Below are 24,085 nucleotides of genomic sequence, written 5' to 3' on the forward strand. Positions count from 1 at the left end.
CGGATCCCAATCTATAACACAAAGTGCATAACTCTGGGAGAGGATTACTGTGTTTTCCTCCAATTCTTTTAATGCTTCTTTAGGCAGATTTTTACCATCACATCATCCTAGAGTATCCCAATAACTTCTTACTTGATTTCCCTGTTTTTTAAATACAAGATGAGAAAAGCAAGAGTGCTCAGGGAAATGTAGTTCCCTTGCAATGTCAATTGGCAGATAAAGCTATCAAGTTAACAGCAGATATGGTTCCAGGGATCCCACATGTGAGTATGGGGATGAGCTCTTCAGGTTGTGGAAAAGAAGCAGTTGAAACACCTGGGATGATGTCATAGTGGGTAATAACTTGGGTCCACATAATTGGCTATCCATCGGCCCAAAATGCCAGTGAAGCAACAGCATGATATCATAATGAGATACAAAAGTTCAAAGCAATTCTGAGTTTACAATTCCAGACACTTCTTTTTTTTTTATTTTTTTTAATGTTTATTTATTTTTGATAGAGAGGGAGAGTGTGAGTGGGGGAGGGCAGAGAGTGAGGGAGACACAGAATCCTAAGCAGGCTCCAGGCTCTGAGCTGTCTGCACAGAGTCTGACTCAAGGCTTAAACTCTCGAACTGTGAGATCATGACCTGAGCTGAAGTTGGATGCTCAACTGACTGAGCCACTCAGGAGCCCCAAGACACTTCTAATAAGGAAGAAAAATATAGATTTGCATTCCAGTTGATTCTGATGCAAAGGACACTCTCTTATGTGTTTAGATTTCCAGAAACGAAATATGAAATACATAAGACAGAATGAACTCAACACATTGCCATAAACATCTAGGAATATTAACCAGAATTATAATACTCGAGATGAGAATCACTACACCAATAAAAACTTTTTGACATTATATTGGGGCAAGGAAATAAGGGAAGATTTACACAGAATTACCTCTCTTTTCATTATTATTTGAGTTTGTGGTACTAATGCATTAAAGAAACAGAACAAAATTACATGACTCTGATGTTGTGTTTGCCTAGGCTCAGAGAATAATTTTAAGAGGGAAAATAAAGAGTTATAAAATGGTAGGATACATATTGGTAAGTGAAAGTCTAAAGCTAAACCAGTGATAGGGTTTTAAGAGAGAACCTGACTGTTCTAAACTACTTCAAGACTCCTGAATGACAGTAACGTAATATTTAAATATTTGCAAAAGACACATATAATAAAGGACTGTTATCCAAAATATACAAAAACCCTTAAAACTCAACAGTAAGAAAACAACCTGTTTAAAAAAATTTTAACAGACATCTCGCCAAAGAAGATACACAGATGGCAAATACAAAAAGATTCTCCACATCGCATGTTATCAGAGAAACTCAACCAACCATGAGATACCACTACATACATATTAGAATAGTGAAGATCCACAACACCGAAAACACCATATGTTGATGAGGATACGGAGCAACAGAAAGTCTCATTCATTGCCAGTGGGAATAAAAAATGGTACAGACACTCTGAAGGATAATTTGGTGATTTCTTATAAAACCACACATATTCTCATTTTTCAGTCCAGCAATAGTGCTCCTTGGTATTTACCCAGAGGAGTCGAAAAATTATGTCTGTACAAAAACCTGCACACAGATGTATGTAGGTGCTTTAGCCATGGTTGCCATAACTTGGAAGCAGCGAAAATGTCCTTCAGTAGGTGAATCAATTAACTTTGATACATGCGGACAATGGAATATTATTATTACAAAGAAATGGGCTATAAAAAGACAGGGACAAAATTTAAATGTGTGTTTTTAAGTGAAAGAAGCCAATCTGAAAGGGTTACATACTATAAGATTCCAACTTTATGACATTCTGGAAAAAGTAAATCCCCACAGAAAAAAGATCAGGGATTGCAAGCGGGTTGGAGAAGGAGAATACATAGGTGGATCACAGAGGATTTTTATGGCTGTGAAAACCCTCTTTATGATACCGTAATGATGGCTACATGTTATTTTATATTTGTCCAAACCCAAAGAATGTACAGCACCATCAGTGAGCCATAATGTATAAACTATGGACTTTGGGAGATTATGATGTGTCAATGTAGGATGATCAATGTAATAAATGTGGCACTCGGGTGGGGCACGTTGATAATGGGGGAGGCTATGCATGTGGGGGGGGGCAGGGTGATTATGAGAAATCTCTGTACTTGCCTCTCTATTTTGCTGTGAACCTAAAACGCCTATTTATTGTTAATATAACGTGCAGTGAAGTCTTAAAATTTTTTTAATCTTATTTTTTTAAATCCCTAAAACAACTCAAAAGAGCTATTCGTTTTATGGAGTTAGTATTTTTTAAAATTTATTGCTCATTCCCATACACCAGTATTCATGTCTTAATTTGTGGAAAATACTGCAAAGAATCATAGGCTGAAATGAAGTTTCAAAGTCAATTACAGCCATAGTTCAAAAAGAAAGACGAAAAGGTTCAAAGTTATCCGGCTGAAGAATGAAGAATCAGGGGGAAAAAAAAGTCCCAACTTGCATTGTAGGTATGTACTGCCTTTTGTTGTCCTTCCCTCTTAGAGGAGATAACCCAAAACACAAAGATGAGATTCAAATAGAGAGGCAACATGATTTGAGCGATCATCAGATTAGGATCTACCATCTGGCAGAAATAAAGTGTCAAGTGCTTTTTAAGGAATCTGTGTATCCCTATAAAAGACTGGGGGTGGTAGGTAAGGAGTGGCCACGTAATCACAAATCTCCTGAAATATTTAGGGATAGAGTAAAGCCCAGAGGAAATGAGGCAACCGGCTGATTTGATCAAATAACAGGACTAAATGAACCCTTCAGCTCCATTTCCATTTTAAGAGTTTGTATGATTTTATGATTTTAATAAGAATTTCCAATGCTTTCCTTTTGTCATACCTTCTTTGGAGAGAAGACAAAAAGAGAGCTGAGAGGTGAATGTTCTAGCACTCACGTTAAATACCTCAGGCTGTCAAATAAATGGGACTTCTAGAAAAAAAGACCAGGACCCTTATTCCTCTTTTAAGCAGATTGAAAGCACATCTGCTCTACCTTCTCCTAGAATCTTGCAAGGCACTGGCTTCTCACTGTCACTGTATCGTATGAGGAGAATACATTTTGCACCTACCTTATTCCTTGTATAATGATAAGGCACCACTTTTTGGAACACTTTTGGCACTTGTTCCATTGTGTCATTGTTAACAACGTGGAGCATGCAGACTGGAAGCGTGGTATATACTTTGGGAAGCAAGATCATATCTTGAGGAAACAAAAATGTTTCTCTGTAATTACAAAAGCATAAACTTTCTCTTGACATGAATCATACAGAAAGTTTGAAATTAGGTTTACTGCCAAGAAATAAAAAAGTAAGTGTGAAGTTTCAAATAACTAGAAAGTATACATATTGGTTTCTTAATTATTAATATACTTTGTCATATAAATGAAAACCTTTTAAAAATCTCATTTTGTAAGTTATTTGTGACTTTTACCTAGTAATATTACTTGAAAATGAAATTATTTCTTTCTATATAGAAAGCACTTGCATTTATTATATTATTTTTTCATACACATAAAAATTTCTTTTTCTTTTTTCAACGTTTATTTATTTTTGGGACAGAGAGAGACAGAGCATGAACGGGCGAGGGGCAGAGAGAGAGGGAGACACAGAATCGGAAACAGGCTCCAGGCTCTGAGCCATCAGCCCAGAGCCCGATGCGGGGCTCGAACTCACGGACCGCGAGATCGTGACCTGGCTGAAGTCGGACGCTTAACCGACTGCGCCACCCAGGCGCCCCCACATAAAAATTTCTAATAATTAACTTCACATTCTTCATATTTCATTTAAAGAAACACGGATAAAAATTCCTATAATATCTCAGTAATGTATAGCAGGTGGGGAAGACGTGCTAACTTGTGAAAGTAAGCTAAAAGTTTGTAGTTTCACTACTACCATGAATAAAACTACACATATGAACACTGCATGCCTTTAAAGGTGACATCATATGACAATTTATAACCTCACCTGAATACTATAAACCAACTATTTGGTGGCTGGTGTGCATACGTCACAGTATAGTCGGCAAAAGCAATCTTAGTTTCTTCATCTTGATAGCACGGATAAGATTCAACAGACTTGCACTTGCTTTTAAACATTAGTCTAGAAATGTAAAAATAATTTAAGTTGCAATGGCCAAGACAACTTCTAAAATAAACTTTATGTACAAAAAAATAAATAGGCAAGGCAACATAAAAGACCACAGTCTATTGTTGGCTGGATTGAGTCCTTAGTCAAAGGCTGAGGGCTCATGGTGCATGGCTCCCAGGTAGGGGACTCCCATTCCAGGTCAACCATGAAAGATGTCTCTCAAAGATCTCTAAGGTTATCTGAAGTTCTTAATCAAAGGAGAACTTAATTCATGATTGAGAAAGTAATTAAAGTTTCTGGGTAGGAAATCAGCACCAAAACTCAAACTATAAGGGTAGGAAAATGAGAAACAGGCAAAGTAGCAGTAAAACTGGGTGGAGGCCACTGAAGGTCTGAAATTGACATAGGGAATCAATACAGAATATAGTTTAAAGTAAGGCATGGATTTGTAAAAAAACGAATAAAACAAACAAAAAAACCCACTAAAGACATGAACAAGGAAAGAATGTCAGAGTTTTCCTTCTACATGATTTCTGGCCCATAAGGGAATGGTGTGTGCAACTGGCTAAAACAAGTACGGGTAGAGATTTCTCTGTTTCCTCCTGGAAGGCTGCGGCTTATCTCAGAACAGGATGAGAGTGATGTGAAAGATCCTCTATGTTCTTATCCTCCCACTTTGCCAGGAACTGGATCTAGCTTCAGTAGCACAAGGAATCTAGGGACTTTGAAATAATGTCGATGGAATTTGCTGGGATGGAAGCCATCATGGCCATAGAAAATGGTTCTGTATTAGAGGTTAAGACAGAGCCAGAGGTGATCTTGCCTTCCAGAAGGCATGCCTTAACTATACTGTCAGTGAGAAGCAAAGCCATGAGAGTCTTATGGGGCATAGGATCCACGTGTTCCATTTGATCATTGGTCTTTGATGATGGGAGAAAATTGACAGATTTATCCTTGCGGCAGTTGTAAGCCTTTGAGGGAGTCATGAGAACTAAGATGGACACATATCCTGGTTTGCCTGGGGCAGTCCTGATGTATGCTCATAATCCTGGCATAATTATTAATAGTGCTCCTTCTGTCCCTTTTGGAAAAGTGTCCCAGTTCAAATGATAAATACCCTGACCACGCTAACTAGGAACTATGACGTGATGGTCTTTCAATGCAGAGCACCACTACCAATCCCATGGGAACTGGCCTAACCCAAATGTGGGTGTTGGCTGAGCCAAAGCAGCCACTAAGCAGGCGACCTCGGGAATTATAATGGGAGCAGCCACCATTCTAAGGTAAGGGAAGGATTTAGAGGCATTCCAGTTACTATTCCCATCATACATTTCACACTTTTTCATAAGCCTTAGGATATTCTAGTGCATATAGGGCCATCAAAATCCTGATATACTATATAGAATATCTTGAATGACCCAGAGAACTGACCCAGAGAAATATTTCCAAAAGACTTGAAAGATTTTAACTTTGCATCCTAGTACAGAAAGAAAGTTATACCCATAAACTGAGCCTTGCCCAAAGTTCACTTGGCGAAGTTCTGCCCCTTAAGATCTGGGAATGTAAGGCTAGGCTGCAGGACCTCAAAGTTCCCATTCAGTAGTAATAATAAAGCAGTATTTACAATTGCTAATGTTCTGTAATGACTCAATCTGTAGCTTGTGGTAAGTACTTTTCCTGTGTTACCTTAATTTATCTTTACATCCTTATGAAGGAATAGTACTGTGAGGTACGTTTTGTTTTCCTTATATTAAAATTATTTCCCTATATTAAATATTATTAATAAAATTTTAACTTTAGAAAGAATAAGAGACTTACCCCAGAGTACACATCTGATAATTAGTAGAGCTGCAGTTAGTATAGGTCTTATGCTGAAAGATGGGCTTTTGACCAAATAAGATAATCCAGCTAGGGTGAGGAGGTAGCTTTGGATGCTCCCACTATTTACATTTAAAGATCAGTCAGCCATGTCAGTTTCATCCATCCAATAGATTTGGGTCTAGAACTCAAACTATTGAAAGAGCATGGCCTCTGTATTGGATGGTCACTGAATTTCTAAGAAATGCTCTTGGCTATGGTGGAAAGAGCACCTGGAGAGGAACAGTGGCCCCCTGATGTAGTTCTGCCTATGTTTCAAAGACACCTACACCTCAAATACACCAGCTCCCTAACAGGGGAGCTCATAGTTTTGACACTTCATTTACATGAAAACTATATATAATTTCTGGCCCAGAGATTTTCCCCAGAATGCAAAGGCAGGTTAGAGAAGAAGGGTTGTGCCCTTTCTTTGTGTCCACTCAGCTGGAATCTCAGGCAAAAGGGTTGCCCTTTTAGAAAGCATTCTGGACCAAAAGTGAGTCAAGCTGGATGATCAGCTATCGGCAGCATCTGTGAGCCAGGATTACGGTGAGGTGAGTGAGACTCACTTTCAGGGTGAGACAAATACTATAAAGATTTGGATTTCCTCTGTGTTTAAAATTTTGATATTTGGTCCACTGTGCAATTTTGTTTCACTATCTTTAGGTTATTCAAAATGTTTATATATTTTCATATGTAATTTTCTATTTGTCTCTTACTTACAAACAGAAATCTAATTGTTATTTTATATCGACCTTGTCTATGACAACTTTCCTTAATTCTCTCATTAATTCTAATAATTTTTCTGCAGATTTTAAAAAACATCCTACATATACAATTATGTCATCTGTAAACAGTGGTGGTTTTTTTTCCCTTCAAATACCAATGACTTTTATTTTGCTTTATTGCCATTTTGCCCTTCTCAGAATTATGCCAGGTTTATCGTGAATGGAAGTAGTCAGGCAGAAGTTTTTGTCTCATTTCTAAACTTAAGAAAAAGCTTTCAAAATTCTACCACTAATCATGTTTGTAGTAAGTTTTGAAAATACTGGATACCAATAACATATTAGTGAAAGACTTCTCTAGTCCAAGTTTTCTAAAAACAAAAAAAAAATTAATTTTCAGTTTGTGTTAAATTCTATCAAATGTTTTTTTTGGAACCTATCTGCAGGACCGAATGATTTGTTCCTTTTCCCTGTTAATGCAATGAATTAAAATGAAAAGTTTTCTAATGTTAAGTCACCATTATATGTCTGGGAATAGGAGACCCACTTGATTATAAGGTATTATCCTTTTTTATTTAATTCCAATGTTGATTTGCTAATATTTTATTACATATTTTTGCACCTACTCAAAAAGGTGATTGGATGGCAATTTCAAGAGGGTGATTGGTTTGCGATTTCATTTTGTTTCTGCCCTTGGTGAATTTTTTAAATCAAGATTATGAATTGGTTAATGTTTCCTCCCTTTCTGTTCTTCAGAAGATTTGTGAGATTAATCTTATATCTTCTTAGAATCATTTGTTGGTTCATTAGCATATTGCTAGAAAGGATACTATGTATCCCTTCCCCTGTTAGAGCTTCATCTAAAGTATTACTTACACCATTTCGGCAGTAATGCTATAACATTAGAACTCTTTAAAACCTTTTACCCAACTTCTACATTTTTCACTGCTAAGGTCATGAAATTTACTCCTATATGTAGCTATTTGTTGATTGCCCTTTGAAGCTAATGCGCATTATTTTTCTGGCTCTTTGAAGGGTTTTCTTTTGGCCTCTGTTTTTGAGTTTTACTACTGTGAGTCTAGGTGTGCTTTTCTTTGCATCCTTTCCGCATGGAGTTTGCATGCAGTCTCCCAAAAACATGAGTTGATGTGTTTTACCTGTTTGGGAAAGGCCTCAGTCATCATCTTTTTGCATTCTGGGGCTATAATTACAGTATCAGACTTTCTGAGCATACTCCACATGTCCCTTGTGCTCTTTTCTTATTTCCCACTGGCTTTCCCCTATGCTTCAGTTTGGATATTTTTCTATTGATCTGTCTCCAAGTTCAAGTTCACCAATGTCTTCTTCTGTTCTGACAAATCTGCTGTTAAACCCACCAATAATTTTTTTTTAAGTTTATTTATTTATTTTGAAAGAGAGAGGGAGGAAGAGGGGTAGAGAAAGGGAGGAAGAGAGAATCCCATGCAGGCCCTGCACTGTCAGTGCAGAGCCTGATGCAGGGCTCGATCTTATGAAATGTGAGACCATGACCTGAGCCAAAATCAACAGTTGCACTCTTAATCGACTGAGCCACCCTGGTGCCCCAAACCCACTAATATGTTTTTAATATTAGTTGTTAAAATCTTCATTTATATCATTTCTATTTGACTGTGCTTTATTAATCTAAACGTTTGATCTATTTTCTCCTATTCTTTATTTTCTTTGGCATTTCAATTATAGTTAACTTTTGAGATTTTATTTGCTAACTCCAACATCACCAGAAGGTCTACTTCTTTTATGTGTGTGTGTGTGTAAATTATATATATATATATATATATATACAATATATATATAGTATATATACATGTATATATATACACATATATATACATATATATATATACAATATATACATATATATATACATACATACATATATACATATATACACATATATATACATGTATATATTGTATATATATTGTATATATATTATATATATATATACATATATATATAATTTATAATTTCTCTTAGTTCTGTTCAGATTATCTTGTCTCTCAAATATAGTTTGTGGCCATAGTACAGTTTAGCTAAGGCTCAGTCTACTTCTGGTTTACGTGTGTTTTTAGAGTGTTGCCCTCCAGACATCTGAAATGACAATTGTAATTGTTTTCTGGAATCCCCTCCCCCAGCAACTCTGATCTTGGTCATCTCAACACCACAAGACTTGAAGAAACTTTGCTCAAGAGAACAGAGGCTTTCTGCCTAGAATTTTAGTCAAGAATAATTGATACAAACCAAAAATAGTAAGTAGCATAGAAATGTTTCAGACAAAATATCGTGGAAGTTTGGAAGCAGTGGTGTGTGATTAGGGAAACTCACTGAACATGGTCGCATTTGAATAGGAATTTGAGGACACGAAGATTCTGTAATAAGAAAATCCATTTACTGCTTTACCTTAAGAGAGAAATTGCATACTGTTCTATATTCAGCTCCAATATAGCCCAAACTCTCTGAAGCATATCTGCAACGCTGGTATTTTCCTTTGTGTCTAAAAATAATTAAAAATTAAAATAATTAAAAAATAAAAGCTGTAAGATGCCTGAAAGATCATCCTGTTCAAAACCCTCCTTTTGCCAGGAAAGAAGTTGAAATTCATAAGGTGTTGTCCAAAGCCATAGGATTTATTAGCAGCAAAATCATGTTTAAAATATAAAGCTATAAACTTCCTCACCGACAGTTCTGCTCACTGTTTTATGCTATTTCACTTCATCTTTAGGGTAAAAATCATGAAGTGTTCTTTGATCTAATTGAAGATTCTCATCAAAGAGTTTTATATCAGGAGATCTTTTATCACACCAAGAGTTCCTTATGAAAGCTCTTATGTCAGAAAAAAATAATTCAACCATTTTCCTAAAAATAAATAAACAAACAGTGGATAATGGGATCCCACTAAAGCTCCATCCCATAACCCACATTGGTTTAGAAGTAGGTGATTTGGCAAGAAAAATGGAAATCCATAGTAAATGGCTCAAATTTAACATGCCACAACCTGACTTTTTCCCTAAATTATCCTAATTTCTTCATAGTACTTAACAGTATCTGAAATTGATGTCTTAATATAGTTACTTTCCTATTGTATGCCTACCCCAACCAGAACACAGTATTCATCAAAGCAGAAACTCTGTCAGTTTAACTGACTTGAATAAGGTCAGAATTTAGAACAGTGCTGTGTGCCCAAGTCATTCAATAAATATCCGCTGAGTGAAAGCAATGCAAATATGATTAAAACATTAAATTGCCCAAGTTTCTGTCTCTAAAAAGAGAAAGAAAATCATTGTTTGAATGTAATTTTTACAGCATATGTGGACAACAAAATGTATATTTTACTATATGTTTAATTTGATACTTTTATCTTTACTTTCTCTAATAGAATAATACCAAAACCAAGCAACAGTATATTTTTTCATCACACAACTACACAATGTAGTTTTTTTTTTTAATGTTTCTTTATTTATTTATGCCTGTTTGCACACATGAGCAGGGAAGGGGCAGAGAGAGAGAGAGGGAGACAGAGAATCCGAAACAATCTCAGCACTGTCTCCACACTGTCAGCATAGAGCCCCATATGGGGCTCGAACCCACAAACTGTGAGATCATGACCTGAGCCAAAGTTGGACGCTTAACCAACTGAGTCACCCAGGTGCCCCTACAATGTGGTTTATTTGTTTATTTGTGTAGCTGCAGTTTTCACTGCTGATGTGAACATTTTGATCATTCTCATTAAATACTTCAAATAGAGGGGCGCCTGGGTGGCGCAGTCGGTTAAGCGCCCGACTTCAGCCAGGTCACGATCTCGCGGTCCTTGAGTTCGAGCCCCGCGTCAGGCTCTGGGCTGATGGCTCAGAGCCTGGAGCCTGTTTCCGATTCTGTGTCTCCCTCTCTCTCTGCCCCTCCCCCGTTCATGCTCTGTCTCTCTCTGTCCCAAAAATAAAAAAATAAACGTTGAAAAAAAAAATTTAAAAAAAATACTTCAAATAGAGACACTTTATAACAAAATGTTTCAATATATTCAAAGAATTAATTCTCTTGGGCATAAGACTTTTCTCATGGAAGTGTCAACAAAAATTGCAGAAAAAAATTGGTTAAATATGATTTTTACCTCTGCAGTGCTGTATTTTAAGCTGATAAAAAGTTAAAATAAAATAAATGTTTTCACAAAAATAGTTCATTATATATACGTAAATAATTTGATTCAATAGAATACAGTTCAAATGCATTCTGTGCTTTCTAAGTATATGTCACATGGATACAGGAAAGCTTATTTCATCCAATTCATTCATTTACTCATTCATTCATTTATTTCTTTGAAAAATGGTCTGCAAATGTAAACACATCCATGACTTAGTTGAAGCTGACTGCTGTAGCATTCTACTAGGCATTGGAGATGTACAGAGAAACAATTGTTTTAAAGAGCTCATAACGGACTGGGAAAGCATAGCTGATCACTCATGCACTCATCCATTCTTTGAGCACGTATTTGTGGTGTGCTTACTCTGCCAGCCGTGGTGCCAAATTCTGGAAACACGAGAGTGAATGAGCTGACATGCATTCTGATCTCAAGGTATTTCAGTATTTACAAAATTAAAAAGAGTTAGCCAAGTCATAAAGAAGGAGAACTCCAAAATGCTTTTCATTAACACACAAATATCCATTCTTGCATACACAAGTTCATTTTATGAGTGATAGAAAAACTATACCTGGTGTTCTAGCTTTCATAAGTAATCTGACATAAGTCCCTCTCCACATGGCTTGAATTTTAATCGCTGCTGCTACTTCCTCAGGAGAATATTCTTTATCACTTATGGGTACAGAATATTTCACGTCCACCCATTCCGCTGGTCAAGAGAAAAACAAACTCTGGACTGAGGGTTAGATTTAATCCCATCCCAAATTTTCCGTGCCTTTAACTGCTAAAGTCCCCTGGCATAGAAAGTGCCACAATGAGAAGTTTGTCTTCATATTTAATACTGTGCTCTGCACATTGTCCTTTCTTAGAATGTAAACTTCCTGGAGAAGAAAAACACTAAATACTGACACCTAAGTGAGCCACTCACTGTTCATTCTTCTGTGGAAGTAGTGAGAGGTTTCTTTCAAAATTTAAAGGAAGTGTTAAAATTGCATGGGGGGAGCCAGGAAAGGAGGGTTGTGGCTGTGAGCTTGGGGACACGTGGCAGATCCTTGGAGCCCATGGGCTTCCCAGAGCATGGCTTACATTCTCTGCCTGTCAGTATAGACAGTCTACCCACGTCACAAAAACTTGGTGCTTTTCTCAAATCATTTATCTTATATAAGGCTAGAAATTCTTTTGTCAAACAAATATCTAAAATTATTCAGTACCTAAAGAAGCCTCTTCCATGGAGGAATCAAGTAACCCTAAATCCAGAACCAAAGCACGAAAGGCAAATTTAAAATTGGGAGGAGGTTTTGTTAGTTGAGTTTTTTTCATTAAGCGCCATAAAGAAATATGAAAAACCTGAAAAAGATAAAATACATTAGTACATTTTTGTTAAGCCAAGAAATGCTGTGACCTAGCCAGAGAGGCTCTAAAGAACTTTAGATACTCTAAAAATAAAAAATACATATTTTTTCAAAAGCACAATATAACAGAAGACTTCCAAATGTCATTCACTCAGTAAGAGCTCAAAATTATGTATCATCTATTTCATTTTCTTAAAATTTTTTTAAAGTAATCTCTATACCCAAAGTGGAGCTTGAACCCTTACCCTGAGATCAAGAGTCACATGCTCCACTGACTGAGCCAGCCAGGTGTCCCTCATCTGACTGTTTCTAATTTCATAAAACTTAATCGCTACAACAATGTTTATAAGGTATGCTCAATCAAAATATAACAGGTTGAAGAGATAGAGTGTAAGATGAAAAATATGGCCCTTGTTTTTCACCAAGTTAAATACAATATTTCATTGGTTCTATAACACCATTTGCTATAAGGCACACTATAGTTTCATGTGCTACCAAAGAAGAAAATATGCTGTTTAGAGTTTTTATCACTTTCTTATGTCCATCTAAGAGTATTTACTTCTTATTGAAAAGGCTTTTTTAGATTTACTTACACAGAGCTTTTTCATCATATATCACACTTAAACATACATGAAAAAACAAAATAATCTACATAAGTTGGTTAAGTATTCTGAAGACATTCATATTCAAACTCTTGTAAATCACTTTTTGAAAGTACTTAACATTCGTGTTTTCCTACATGATTTTGTATTTTTCGTTGTTTTTATCTTGATATACTGAGGGATTCCATTTATCCAGTCATGCCACTAAGAATAATAAGCAAGCCCCAGCAGATTGTTGCTGGCTTACTTTTAGCTATTTATTTGTCCGCAGGGAGTAATGTGCTTGGTGGATTATATAATACACCTGGGGCACTGTTTAAGGTGGCTTTTATTGAGGTACTCCCCTCCCTCTCTCTCTTTCCCTGTGCCCTGGTGGGGGGGGGGGCTCAGTCTGGGGTGGAGAAAATCTTTCTCCTTTCATGTTTCTTTGAGAGGCTCAATAATATCATTTAATTCTCTTCCCCCAAGGATCAGGCTTTTGTCAAACAATACACACATTTCTTCCGAAGTGGTGACAATATGAACAAGTCCATGTGTATGCAGAGAATTCTGAAAGCCACCTGGCCAGCAGTGATTGTAAGGAACCACCAATTATAAGACACACTGTGATTTCCTCCAGATGTTGAAGTGTGAAAAGAAATGTACATCGTTGAATTGGTGAAACAGTGCCCTTCAAAGGCATATGACTATTGTACTTCCTGCTTCGTCTATATTTTCTGACCACGCCTCACCCCTCCCCATATATTGAGAGACAGGAACCTAATGTTACAATCTGTGTTTGTAACTGCCCCATCAGCTGACAATGGTGGGCAAGCCTGCAGGCAACCATCTAACCCAAGCTAAGCAAATCAGTGTTACTCTGGCTGACTAACTGGAAATCAGGATGAAGACATTCTAAACTGGCCTCATATGGAAAAGTGACATAAATCAGGAGCCAGTTTTTCCGGGATATGCACTTAGGGCTAGAGACACCATGTGGATAAGAGAAAACAAAATGAAGAAGGTAAGTTGTAAGGGCTGTCTATCCCCTCTTTGAAGTTCCTCACTGAGTCATTCCTATCAAGAAGATTTCCCTGTATCTTTTTCATAAATTAACACATCCCACTACTTGTTATGACTTAAATGAGTTAGATGTGTTTTCTGTGATACGCTAATAAAATGTCCTAAATATTTCAACATGTAATGTAAAAATAAGAAAAATACACAGTTATGCTAATACTCCTCCTCTCTGTTACGTTTGAGCGAGCAGAGTCTCTGATCATGTTGGGAGTTCTACAGGATATTACTCTGTGCTACCTGTGGGCAGAAAGGGGCCATTATTGTGACTTCCTGATTAAGACACAGGCATGCTAGACAGTGGGGAATAAACACTGCACAAATTCATGGATCCACTACATCAGTGGAGATTTTAGGGATCCAGAGGATGAGACTTCCTGAGACATCCCCAGTAAGGCAAAGGATAAGAAACTGCAACGAAGAAAGAGGCCAGTACTTGATGGTCCTCTCTGGAGTTGGTGCTAGAACATTCTGCTTTGGGGAATATTATCCCATTGCATGTACTGAGGGCTTAGAAGCTCATAAACTTTGATAGGGATCTAAAGAAAGAGAAGGAACTGTAGGAGATGTGAGTATCCCATGGAAATACAGATGACCCGGCCCATTTCTGTCATCAACATGCTAATGAAAGACCTCTCAAGTAATACACTGATATTATTTTCTAGTGAGAGAGTCCTTATCTATGGGACACTTACAGAATGCTGCACCTGATCTATCTGGAATTGTTTATGGTAGACAAATTTGGAATCTATTGATTTATGGGACATGGCTCTTTGAAAACAATGTCACATTAACTATGTAATATCACGATCTCATGGTTCATGAGTTCAAGCCCCATGTCAGGCTCTGTGCTGACAGCTCAGAGCCTGGAGCCTGCTTCGGATTCTGTGTCTCCCTCTCTCTCTGCCCCTCCTCCACTCATGCTCTGTCTCTCTCTCTCAAAAATAAATAAACATTAAAAAGATCCTTACATATCAGATCTGACCTAGCAACAACAGGCTCATGAATGAGTAATATTGATGGCAGGGACAGGAACTATGAGTGGTGCCAATAGTTTGAGCTCTTTTTCACCCACGCTTAGCTGTCTAACCTGCTGGTAGCAGAAACTTTAATGTGATATCATCCTCTGGAGATTCCAGTCAGCCACTTGGTGGCAAGTTTATTCCAGTGGGCTTCTGTCAAGGGTAGTGATTGTCCTTACTAGAATTGACACCTACTTCAATGATGAGTTTGCTTTGTCTTTCCTTGGTGCCTCTGTCAGCACCATTAACCAAGGGAAATTACAGAAAATCTGATTTACAAGCATTGGATCCAGCCTAACATCCCCTTGGACCAAGGGTCGCATTTTACAGAGAAGAGTTAATAACTGAGAAATGTCTGGGACTCAATGCCCTAATATATACCATAGGAAGAGTGGATAAGATTCCTGGTAAAGTGGAATGGCATATAAAAGCCTCAGCTAAGAAGCCAGCCTGGAGATGATACCTTGCAGAACTGACACAGTATCCTCCAGGGCACGGTATAGATGAGCAGGACCAAAGACTAACATAGTGCTATATCTGTAAAAGCTAACATATGCAGGCCTGGGATTCAAAATTGGAAGTAGGATTGGCCTCTCTCACCATTATTTCCAGTGGCCCATTTGCAATTATTAATGTTCTCTGTCCCAACAGGTAGTTTGCTAAATTGGAGAACCTAATTCCTAGGGATGGATGGCAGGGAATGTTTCCATCAGGGAACATGGTATGATTTGCAATAAACCTAAATTATGATACACGCTTTCTTGCTTTGTGCTCCTCATCCTGATATACAAATAGGGGAAAAGGAATTAATATAATGGGGTGGAGGAAGAATTTACCCTGATTGTCATGAAGTACTAGGGTTTCTGCTGCATAATGAGGACAGGAAGAATTATGTCTGAATTTGTCTTGATACTTTTTTTTTTAATTTTTTAATGTGTACTCATTTTTGAGAGATGGAGTGCAAGCTGGGGAGGGGCAGAGAGAGAGGGAGACACAGAATCTGAAGCAGGCTCCAGGCTCTGAGCTGTCAGCACAGAACCTGACCTGGGGCTCGAACTCACAAACTGCCAGATCATGACCTGGGCCGAAGTTGGCTGCTTTAACTGACTGAGCCACCCAGGCATCCCCATCGTGATACATCTTGGTGCTTCCACAGTGAATGATTAGTCACAGCCTGAAAAGAGTAAGGCAATCAAGGCCCTGTGCCCACCAGGATTGAAGGTCTAGGTTACCTACCAGGCAACTAGAACAGCTGAGGCTTTGGCTGGAAGAATGGGAAATCTAGAATGAGTGGTAGAGGAGAGAGATGTTGCATACCAACCACAGCTTTAGGCCTGACTGTAGCAGTGGAGACCATAGGTTTCTTGTCATGTGATGATTTAATCATTTGCTTATTTTTAGAGCTGGTGGATACCACTTTAAGCCATTTAGAGCCATCGCCTTCAAGAGTGGATGACAGAGTTCACTGAAGGGAGGCAATCATACTGGTTCAAGAGTAAATCACAGCAGGTATGTCTTGTAGGTTACCCATGCCCCAGGTGAGCAGTTCTCCATTGGGAGTGTTGTGTCCCAAGTAGAGTTGCCCAGATAGAATACAAGGTACCATAAGAGCAAATACAAATAACAAAAGCAGGCTTAATTCTCTCTATGGAAAATAAAGGAAGAGACTCTTTCCCTCCCTTTTTCTTAGACACCACTTTAGAAAACTTGCAAGTTCTCTCTCTTCCTCTTTGAAATACATGTAAATCTTTTTAAAGGCTAAATTTGGAGGATCACCTCATATAAGATATATCTTTTTCAAACAGAAAGTATCCTTCTAGGAACATCATAACTTGAACATACTTACCCTGAAGTGTTGTGCTGTTAGTTCTTTATTGTGGAGGGGAATAGGGTAGTGAGCTGTTTGTAAATCCTTCAGAGCCACAGGAAGTTTAGCCTTATCTTTGAAACTAGCAATCACATTTCCAACAGCTTTCAAAATTGTTAGAGACTGCTCTGTGAATCGGTAGCTCTCCTGTGAAAGGAAAGCAAAGCAACCAGCCTCACTTTTTTTTGTTTTTGTTTTTTTACTTAAGTGTAATTAAGCTTACAAAAATTTAGTTTCTGTTAATATATTAAACCTCTTCTCTATGGTTGATTAAACAGTTAGTTGTGAAGGGCTTACTTGCTCAAGGCATTTTGCTAGGGGCTGTGATCTCAAAGATATAAAACAAGGGATATGATTCCTGCTGTAGTGGGAACACATAGGAATAACACCTACCTCACATTGGGAGCCAGGGGACATTTCTCCATGGTATTAATACCTATATTTAGTTCTGAAGGGTGTCTAGGAATTAGTTCGACAAAATTGTGTGGGATTGGAGAACCAATGGGCAGAGAAGAGTTCAGGGAGATAGTGATGAAGATTAAAAAGATAAGGGGGTAAGCTGGGAGAGATTAGCAAAAGGGTACACACCTTCAACTATAATATGAACAAGGACTGAAGATCTATCTAAATGTAAAACATAGTGACTACAGTTGATAGCACTATATTGCAGAATTGATATTTGTTAATAGAACTTGAATGTTGTCACAAAAAAAAAAAAAGATAAGTACGTGAGGTGAGGTGATGGTTAATTAACTAGATGATGGGGATCCTTTCACAATATTTATGTATACAAAATCACCACCATGTAGAGTTTATATAACTTACAATTTTGCTTGACTGTTTTGCCTCAATAAAGCTTGTGAAGAAAAAAAAAAAAAGGAATTGGATGTCAAATTGCAAAACTGTAGGTCAAAACCAAAGAGTGGGGAATGGGGGGTAGAGAGAGAGAGAGAAAGAGAAACCTAAGGCATTTGTAGATTATCTTGATTGGTATGTGGTGGGTAGTTGGTGGGTAGGGGAGGAGCTGCCCAGAGTAAAGGGTGCTTTGAGACAGCACGGAGGGGGTGAAGTGGGAACAAAAACTTGTGAGGTCTAGTTTTGCCCCCTTTCCTAGGGAGCACCATGCTGCCATCATGCCCCTTGGTTCCCTGCAGAAGTTTTGAGGAATGGCCCCGCAGCTATACCTGGACAGTACCAATTCGCTGCTTGGGGCGAACTGATGAAGACAGACACAACCGACTCGCCCCCTTAATGCATTTACTATCCTACTACCTTCTCCCCAACCTCCCAAAGCCTACAGAAAGCCTCTTCTCAATGGTATTTCCCCCTCAGGTGAAGCCGGGACCAGAAAAGTTGTCTGGTCAAGAGGCAGCACTGGGAGTGATCACATACGGCTCTGAGCAGCTTGAATCTTTCTGCTCTTGGACTGGTCTATCGCTTCTTGCTTCCTCATTCAAACTGAAGAATAATAGGGCCTGACTTTAAGCCCCAGTAGGTTTTACAAGATGGAGGAATTTATAACCCCAGGGAAAGATGAGTTCACAGATCAAAATAAGTAGACACCTACGAAGTTCAGTCACCTAAAGAAAAAAACAAAAAAAAAAAAACAAAACAGACTGGATAATCCATACTACCTAAAGCAGAATTGTTTTTTTAAGAAAAGAAAACAAAGATGAAAAAAATAATTTTAAAAAGCAGGATAAACATAATTAAGGGAATAAGAGACATGTACTTATAAGGTGGGCTTGCTGATCTTTCTTCTACTGCACAGGAGGGAGAGGACTGGAGAGAGACAGCACAGCAGAGAGGAGGCCGTCAGGGGAATCCTGCAAAATCTCTGCCTAGAGAGGCAAGAATCCGTGACTGAACCTGTCTGGGCCACAGCAACATTAGTACAAAAGAGCTGCTTCTGAATCATCTTGATGCTACCTTGGCCAAGAGAATTATCGACTGGCTGAGAGGATCTCGCCTCCCTAATAAGAGGCTGTGCTACATGGAGATGGGATGGGGGGAGGGTGTAAAACTGAATTATGCAGTGAGAATGCCCCATGCAAATTGGTCCCCCCAAAGCAGAGGCCCACATATCTAAATGGGATGCCTTTTAGAGGACATCTAAAACTGAGACAGGACCTCAGGGGAGTGGCTGGTTGCATTTACCTTGTTTCTTCTTTCAGACACCGTCAGAACAGCGGTGTAAGAGAAACTAAGAAGAGGCCAAGAAAAGAGGAGATGAACAAGAGTGACAGGACTTTCCATGGATCCTCTTACCCTGAATCCCAGAGACAAATGCTCCAAATCTCTTAGGCTGAGGAAGGGGTAAAAGGAGTCAATGATACCAGAATTTCAAGCTGTAATGGAAAGGACTGTACTGATCCTCTATACATTCCGAAGGACCAGTATGCTACGGGATCTACCTGAGATGTTAACAGAGGTGAAAGGGGATTCCACAGAGCAGAAGTGAATGCAGTTGTCGGAGAAAAACTAAAATTATTTTGCATTCCTGCAGAGTGTAGGCTATTTATTGTACGTGTCATTTTAGAGAATTTCTTGCAGAATATACTTAACAGTTTTAAAAGGTAAAACATGGGTAAGTTGAATTACAAAAAATAGGCCTATGATTTAGTTCAAAATCTTTGAAAATAAGGCACCAAAAAAATCACAACTGCTTAAAGTTTACCGGCTCAAAGTTGGGTAGCACGACATCTTCGTCCCCAGTGACAAAAGTCACCATGCTGCAGATGTGTATGGAATGCCCCACGGGGGAGTATGCGGTGAAGAGAAGCATATGTCTCCTAAAGAGAATAGACAATATATGAGGACCCAGGGGTTCCCGTTGTAGTCCTGGACTCTGCTGGTTGTTTGATGACAGCCTGTGCTCAAATGAAGTCACACATTACTGAGAGTAGAATTCTTTAACTCTGGTGGGATAAAGACTTTTGGATATTCACTCTGAAAGAATCATCAGAGATCATGGAATCTATGTTTCATTAGTCACATAAAACATAGTTACGCTAAATGAGGAACTTGCACATGCTGGAGGAATCTCCCATACGCTGCAGTCCCAGTGCAAGTGACTCCTGATTTTTCACTAACAAGAATAATTCACAGTGGTATAGGGCTTTGTTGATTTCATAGTCACTTTCCCACAGATGCATAATTTTATGTGTGTTGTTTGTGTCTTTCCTACCAGGGTTGCGGTGTCACCGAGAGCAGGGACACTCATTCCCCCCATTGTTGAGCACTTAGAGCATGTTCAAAACATACATGTTGATAGGTTAGGCCCTGCAGGGAAACACCCAGATATATATAAGGAGGTTCTTTATTAATTTCCTGTTCTTGGTTGTCTTAATGGATTAGCACTCAGAGTAATGACTTCTGGGAGAACCTCTCTATGCCAGGGTTTTCAGGGTAAGATGTGAGAAATATTGAAGTTTTAAAATTTATTATTTTAAAGATTGGATGCTTGCCATACATTATTTTAGCATTTGATTTTGCTGTTTAGGCTTTGTTTTTTTTCATAAGGGCCATCACTTTTCATTGATCACATAGAATTAACATGATTGATCTTAGGAAATACAGTACAAATATTCATTTCGTCTGAAATATGAGGTAATATTTTTAATTTTATTCATCAAAATCAAGAAAACTTTTTGATTTTGCATATTTTATTTAAAATGGAAAATATAGGGGCGCCTGGGTGGCGCAGTCGGTTAAGCGTCCGACTTCAGCCAGGTCACAATCTCGCGGTCCGTGAATTCGAGCCCCGCGTCGGGCTCTGGGCTGATGGCTCAGAGCCTGGAGCCTGTTTCTGATTCTGTGTCTCCCTCTCTCTCTGCCCCTCCCCCGTTCATGCTCTGTCTCTCTCTGTCCCAAAAATAAATAAACGTTGAAAAAAAAAATAAAGAAAAATAAAATGGAAAATATAATCTGCCAAGCCAAGTTTATTTTAATTAAAAATAAAGCTATAGGTAATATTAAACACAAGGTAAAACTATAGACTGGTAGGGAAAAAAGTCTGTTTTTAAATAAAATCATGGTTCTTGCCAAGGCATGTAAGATTCTGAAGAAAACAAAAAGGATTGTTTGATACATTGATTTTAAGAAATGCTGATTTAAACCCTATTCTTTACTAAAGAAATTGTTAATCTGTGGCAATTATGGGTCTTCCAAATGGAGATTCAGTGAACAGCATTTCTTTAATATATATTTGCTCGTGGAGTTATTTTTTGCAAGAATCATAATGATAGATCTGTTTCATACGAAATCACTTTCAGAAACCATATCCTATATCCCATATTGTTTAATTATCAGGTAGCCAGTAGCTTACAAGGCTTCAAAAAGTTCTTCATGTGGGAAAAATGAAGTTACTCCATACCCAACAGGCAGCCGGACCACCGCAGCCTTGGTGGCATACGTATGAATCTTCAAAACAAGATCTCGTGGCTTCAGAGATTTCCAGGAAAGGGATTCTGCCGTAAGCAGTCCAGGCCCTACATGGGGGCTGTCTTTTGTTAAAGCTAGGGAAGGGAAAAATATGAAAATTTGACTGTGAGAGTATAGCTGGCCTTCACTTCACGACCCTAGTAATGATACTAACAATATCAGGAATTAGAGGTGTTCTTAAAATATTCATAAAACCCAGAGAAATTACTCTGGGGAGATAATTACTGGAAATAATATGAAGTGGGATTCAGGTTTTCCTCTCTGTCCCATTTTCCTCCTCAGAATCATCCCCATCACTTTGATTGCCTTATTATCTGTGGCAGAAATCACAATATCCCTCTAGGTACAATTTTAAAGGGTGGGGGAAACATATCTGGGAAATTAAGAGGCTCTCCTAAGATAGGGGCCAAGCGAAGTCTAAATATCCTATTGCTTATGTTTTTACTTTGGATTCTTAGCTTTAATTGTGTGTAGAAATAGCAAATCAGTAACAAAAATTTAATTTTAGCATTTAGTGTTCCTCTGAAAATGAATAAAGAATATCAGCCATTCTTCATGGGTAGCTAAGGCCAAAACACTTCTTAAATTAAAAAATTTAATTTAATTTAATTTAATTAATTGAAACAAACTTGACACACAACATTGTATTAGTTTTAGATGTACAGCATAATGATTTGATACATGTATATATTGTGAAATGGTTACCATGAAAATTTAGTTAACATCCATTACCCCACACAATTACAGTTTTTTTTTCTTGTAATGAGAACCTTTAAGATTCTCTCTTAGCAACTTTCAAATATATAATATAGTATCATTACCTATAGTCACCCTACTGTATATTACATCTCCAGAACTTATATTACCCTATATTTTTACCCTATTTCCCGATAATACTCAAACTGAGGATATAAGAGCACAACATGACTTGAAACACCTCTACACACATAGAATTTCAATGTTTTAGGACATGGTGTAGCTTAGGAGCTCTTACTTAATAGATATACTAAGCTTATACCAATAAAGTTTGGAAATATTCAACAAGTATTTATTGCCCACTGATACACACTAGACCCTGTTCTAACCGCTGGGTATACCTGGGTAGAAAATCATAGGCCTGCCATCAAAGTTGGCAGGACATTTAATATCCAGCATTCAGCAAATTTTTATTGAACCTCCATAGTGTCAGGTATTATAAATTTGAATTAGAGATGCTTTGATTTTGCTGTTTAGGCTTTTATTTTTCTATAAAAGCCATAGCTTTTCATGGATTGCATAGAATTAGTAGGATTGATCTTGGTAATCCAGTAAAAACATTTATTCATTTGAGATAGGAGGTAGTATTTTGAATTTTATTCATCAAAATCAGGAAAACTTTCAATTATGCATATTTTCCTTAAAATGGAAAGTGTGATCTGCTTAGCCAAATTTATCTTGAAAATAAAACTACAGGCATGATTAAAAACAAACCATAGTTGGGGCACCTGGGTGGCTCAGCTGGTTAAGCGTCCAACTCTTGATTTATGCTCAGGTCATGATTTCACAGTTCGTGAGATTGAGCCCGTGTGGGGCCTGCTTGGGATTTTCTCCTTCCCCCTCTCTCTGCCCCTCCTCTGCTCTCTCTCTCTTTCTCTCAAAAGTAAATACATAAATATTTTTAAAAACCTCATAGGTAATGAGATTGATGGGGGGGGGATGCTGTTTCTTAATCTGTTTTGAAATAAACAGATTTAACTTTAACAAACAGGACAAAGAATTGAAGAATGATGTTTTGTGCATATATGCACATGTGCAAAGAGCTGGCTTCAGACAGAAGCAAGGACAGTCCATCCATGAGCAGGAGGGAAGGTGACTAGAACTGGGGAGAACTCATTATGGGAAAGATGAAGTGGGTCATTCCTGATTTTTTCTCTCTCTCCAGTGAAAATAGCAGCAAGGTCATCAGCTGAAAATACACAAGGATGAGAGCAGCTGTTAGAAGATCTGAAGGTTTGAGATAGTCGTCCAGGAGGAGGAGAGTGAGGAATGCATGAACCAGGGAAGCGTTGGCAGTGTTTAGGGGGCCATTTTGAAATCTGTGGTCCTCAGCTGAAAGTGGGGCTAGCTGATAGGGTTATTTTTTCTCCAGTCACATCCAATCGGTGCACATTCATCAGTGCTCTGATGCACCACACGTAAGATACAGAGCTCATTGGCTGAATTCAACCAGTATTGGGATTTTGCCAAGAGAGTAAGTTGAGGGGGTAAAGATGAGCAATCACGCTGAGGTATGTCCAAGGCTACAATTACAACAACAGGCCATGGAAACTGGGGGATGAGAGAAATAAGGACACGAGGAGACAGATGAATAGGGAAAAGTGGGAGGGTCAACGGATGGCAGTCCCAGTGGAGTCAAAGGATTGTAGAAGCAAGGGTTCTAGAGAAAGTGGACTGGAGAGTCAGGGTGTGTAGTCCGAGCTTGAAATGGGGATGCTTGAGATGATATAGTTACTGGCAGGTATGTTCTAAAGTGTAATCATGAAAACAAAGGCCAGGGTGGGATGGAGGAAAAGATCTTCAGAATTGTCAAATCAAAGGAAGAGTGCACGTTTTTCAATAGATCTTGAAAGACTCAAGAATGGTGACATGCAAAGGTGGAAAGAAAAACAGAGTGGCTAGTCATGCTGAAGAAGTGAACATGTGACCGCAACAAGGAGAGGAGCAGGTGGTAAGAGTGAGCATAACCCATGACGTCTGAGGAAGAAGACCATCCTAGGAGGCGGTGTGAGGGTGACTCTCTTGCAGACTCTGGAGAGGAAATAGTTTCCTTCATCCAGAGCCCCCCAAATCTTGTAT

General features: G+C 38.3%; 1 protein-coding gene across 4 annotated transcripts in view; it reads right to left on the reverse strand.

Annotated features, from left to right (window-relative positions):
* ADGB (androglobin) overlaps positions 1-24,085 on the reverse strand; it is a 163,847-nt gene that overhangs the window by 43,815 nt on the left and 95,947 nt on the right. For 3 of the 4 annotated variants that reach the window (XM_040448926.1, XM_040448927.1, XM_040448930.1), the window contains 8 exons: positions 21,183-21,324; positions 19,485-19,599; positions 16,787-16,954; positions 12,120-12,255; positions 11,480-11,617; positions 9,177-9,270; positions 4,033-4,167; positions 3,139-3,292 (listed from right to left, as the gene is read on the reverse strand). In XM_040448926.1, the coding sequence (XP_040304860.1) occupies positions 3,139-3,292; positions 4,033-4,167; positions 9,177-9,270; positions 11,480-11,617; positions 12,120-12,255; positions 16,787-16,954; positions 19,485-19,599; positions 21,183-21,324 (1,082 nt within the window). The remainder of the gene's footprint in view (positions 1-3,138; positions 3,293-4,032; positions 4,168-9,176; positions 9,271-11,479; positions 11,618-12,119; positions 12,256-16,786; positions 16,955-19,484; positions 19,600-21,182; positions 21,325-24,085) is intronic. The other variant, XM_040448929.1, reaches the window with a different exon arrangement.

Source organism: Herpailurus yagouaroundi, unplaced genomic scaffold (assembly GCF_014898765.1).
Source record: "Herpailurus yagouaroundi ecotype Mexico unplaced genomic scaffold, PumYag 198, whole genome shotgun sequence".
NCBI lineage: Eukaryota > Metazoa > Chordata > Mammalia > Carnivora > Felidae > Herpailurus > Herpailurus yagouaroundi.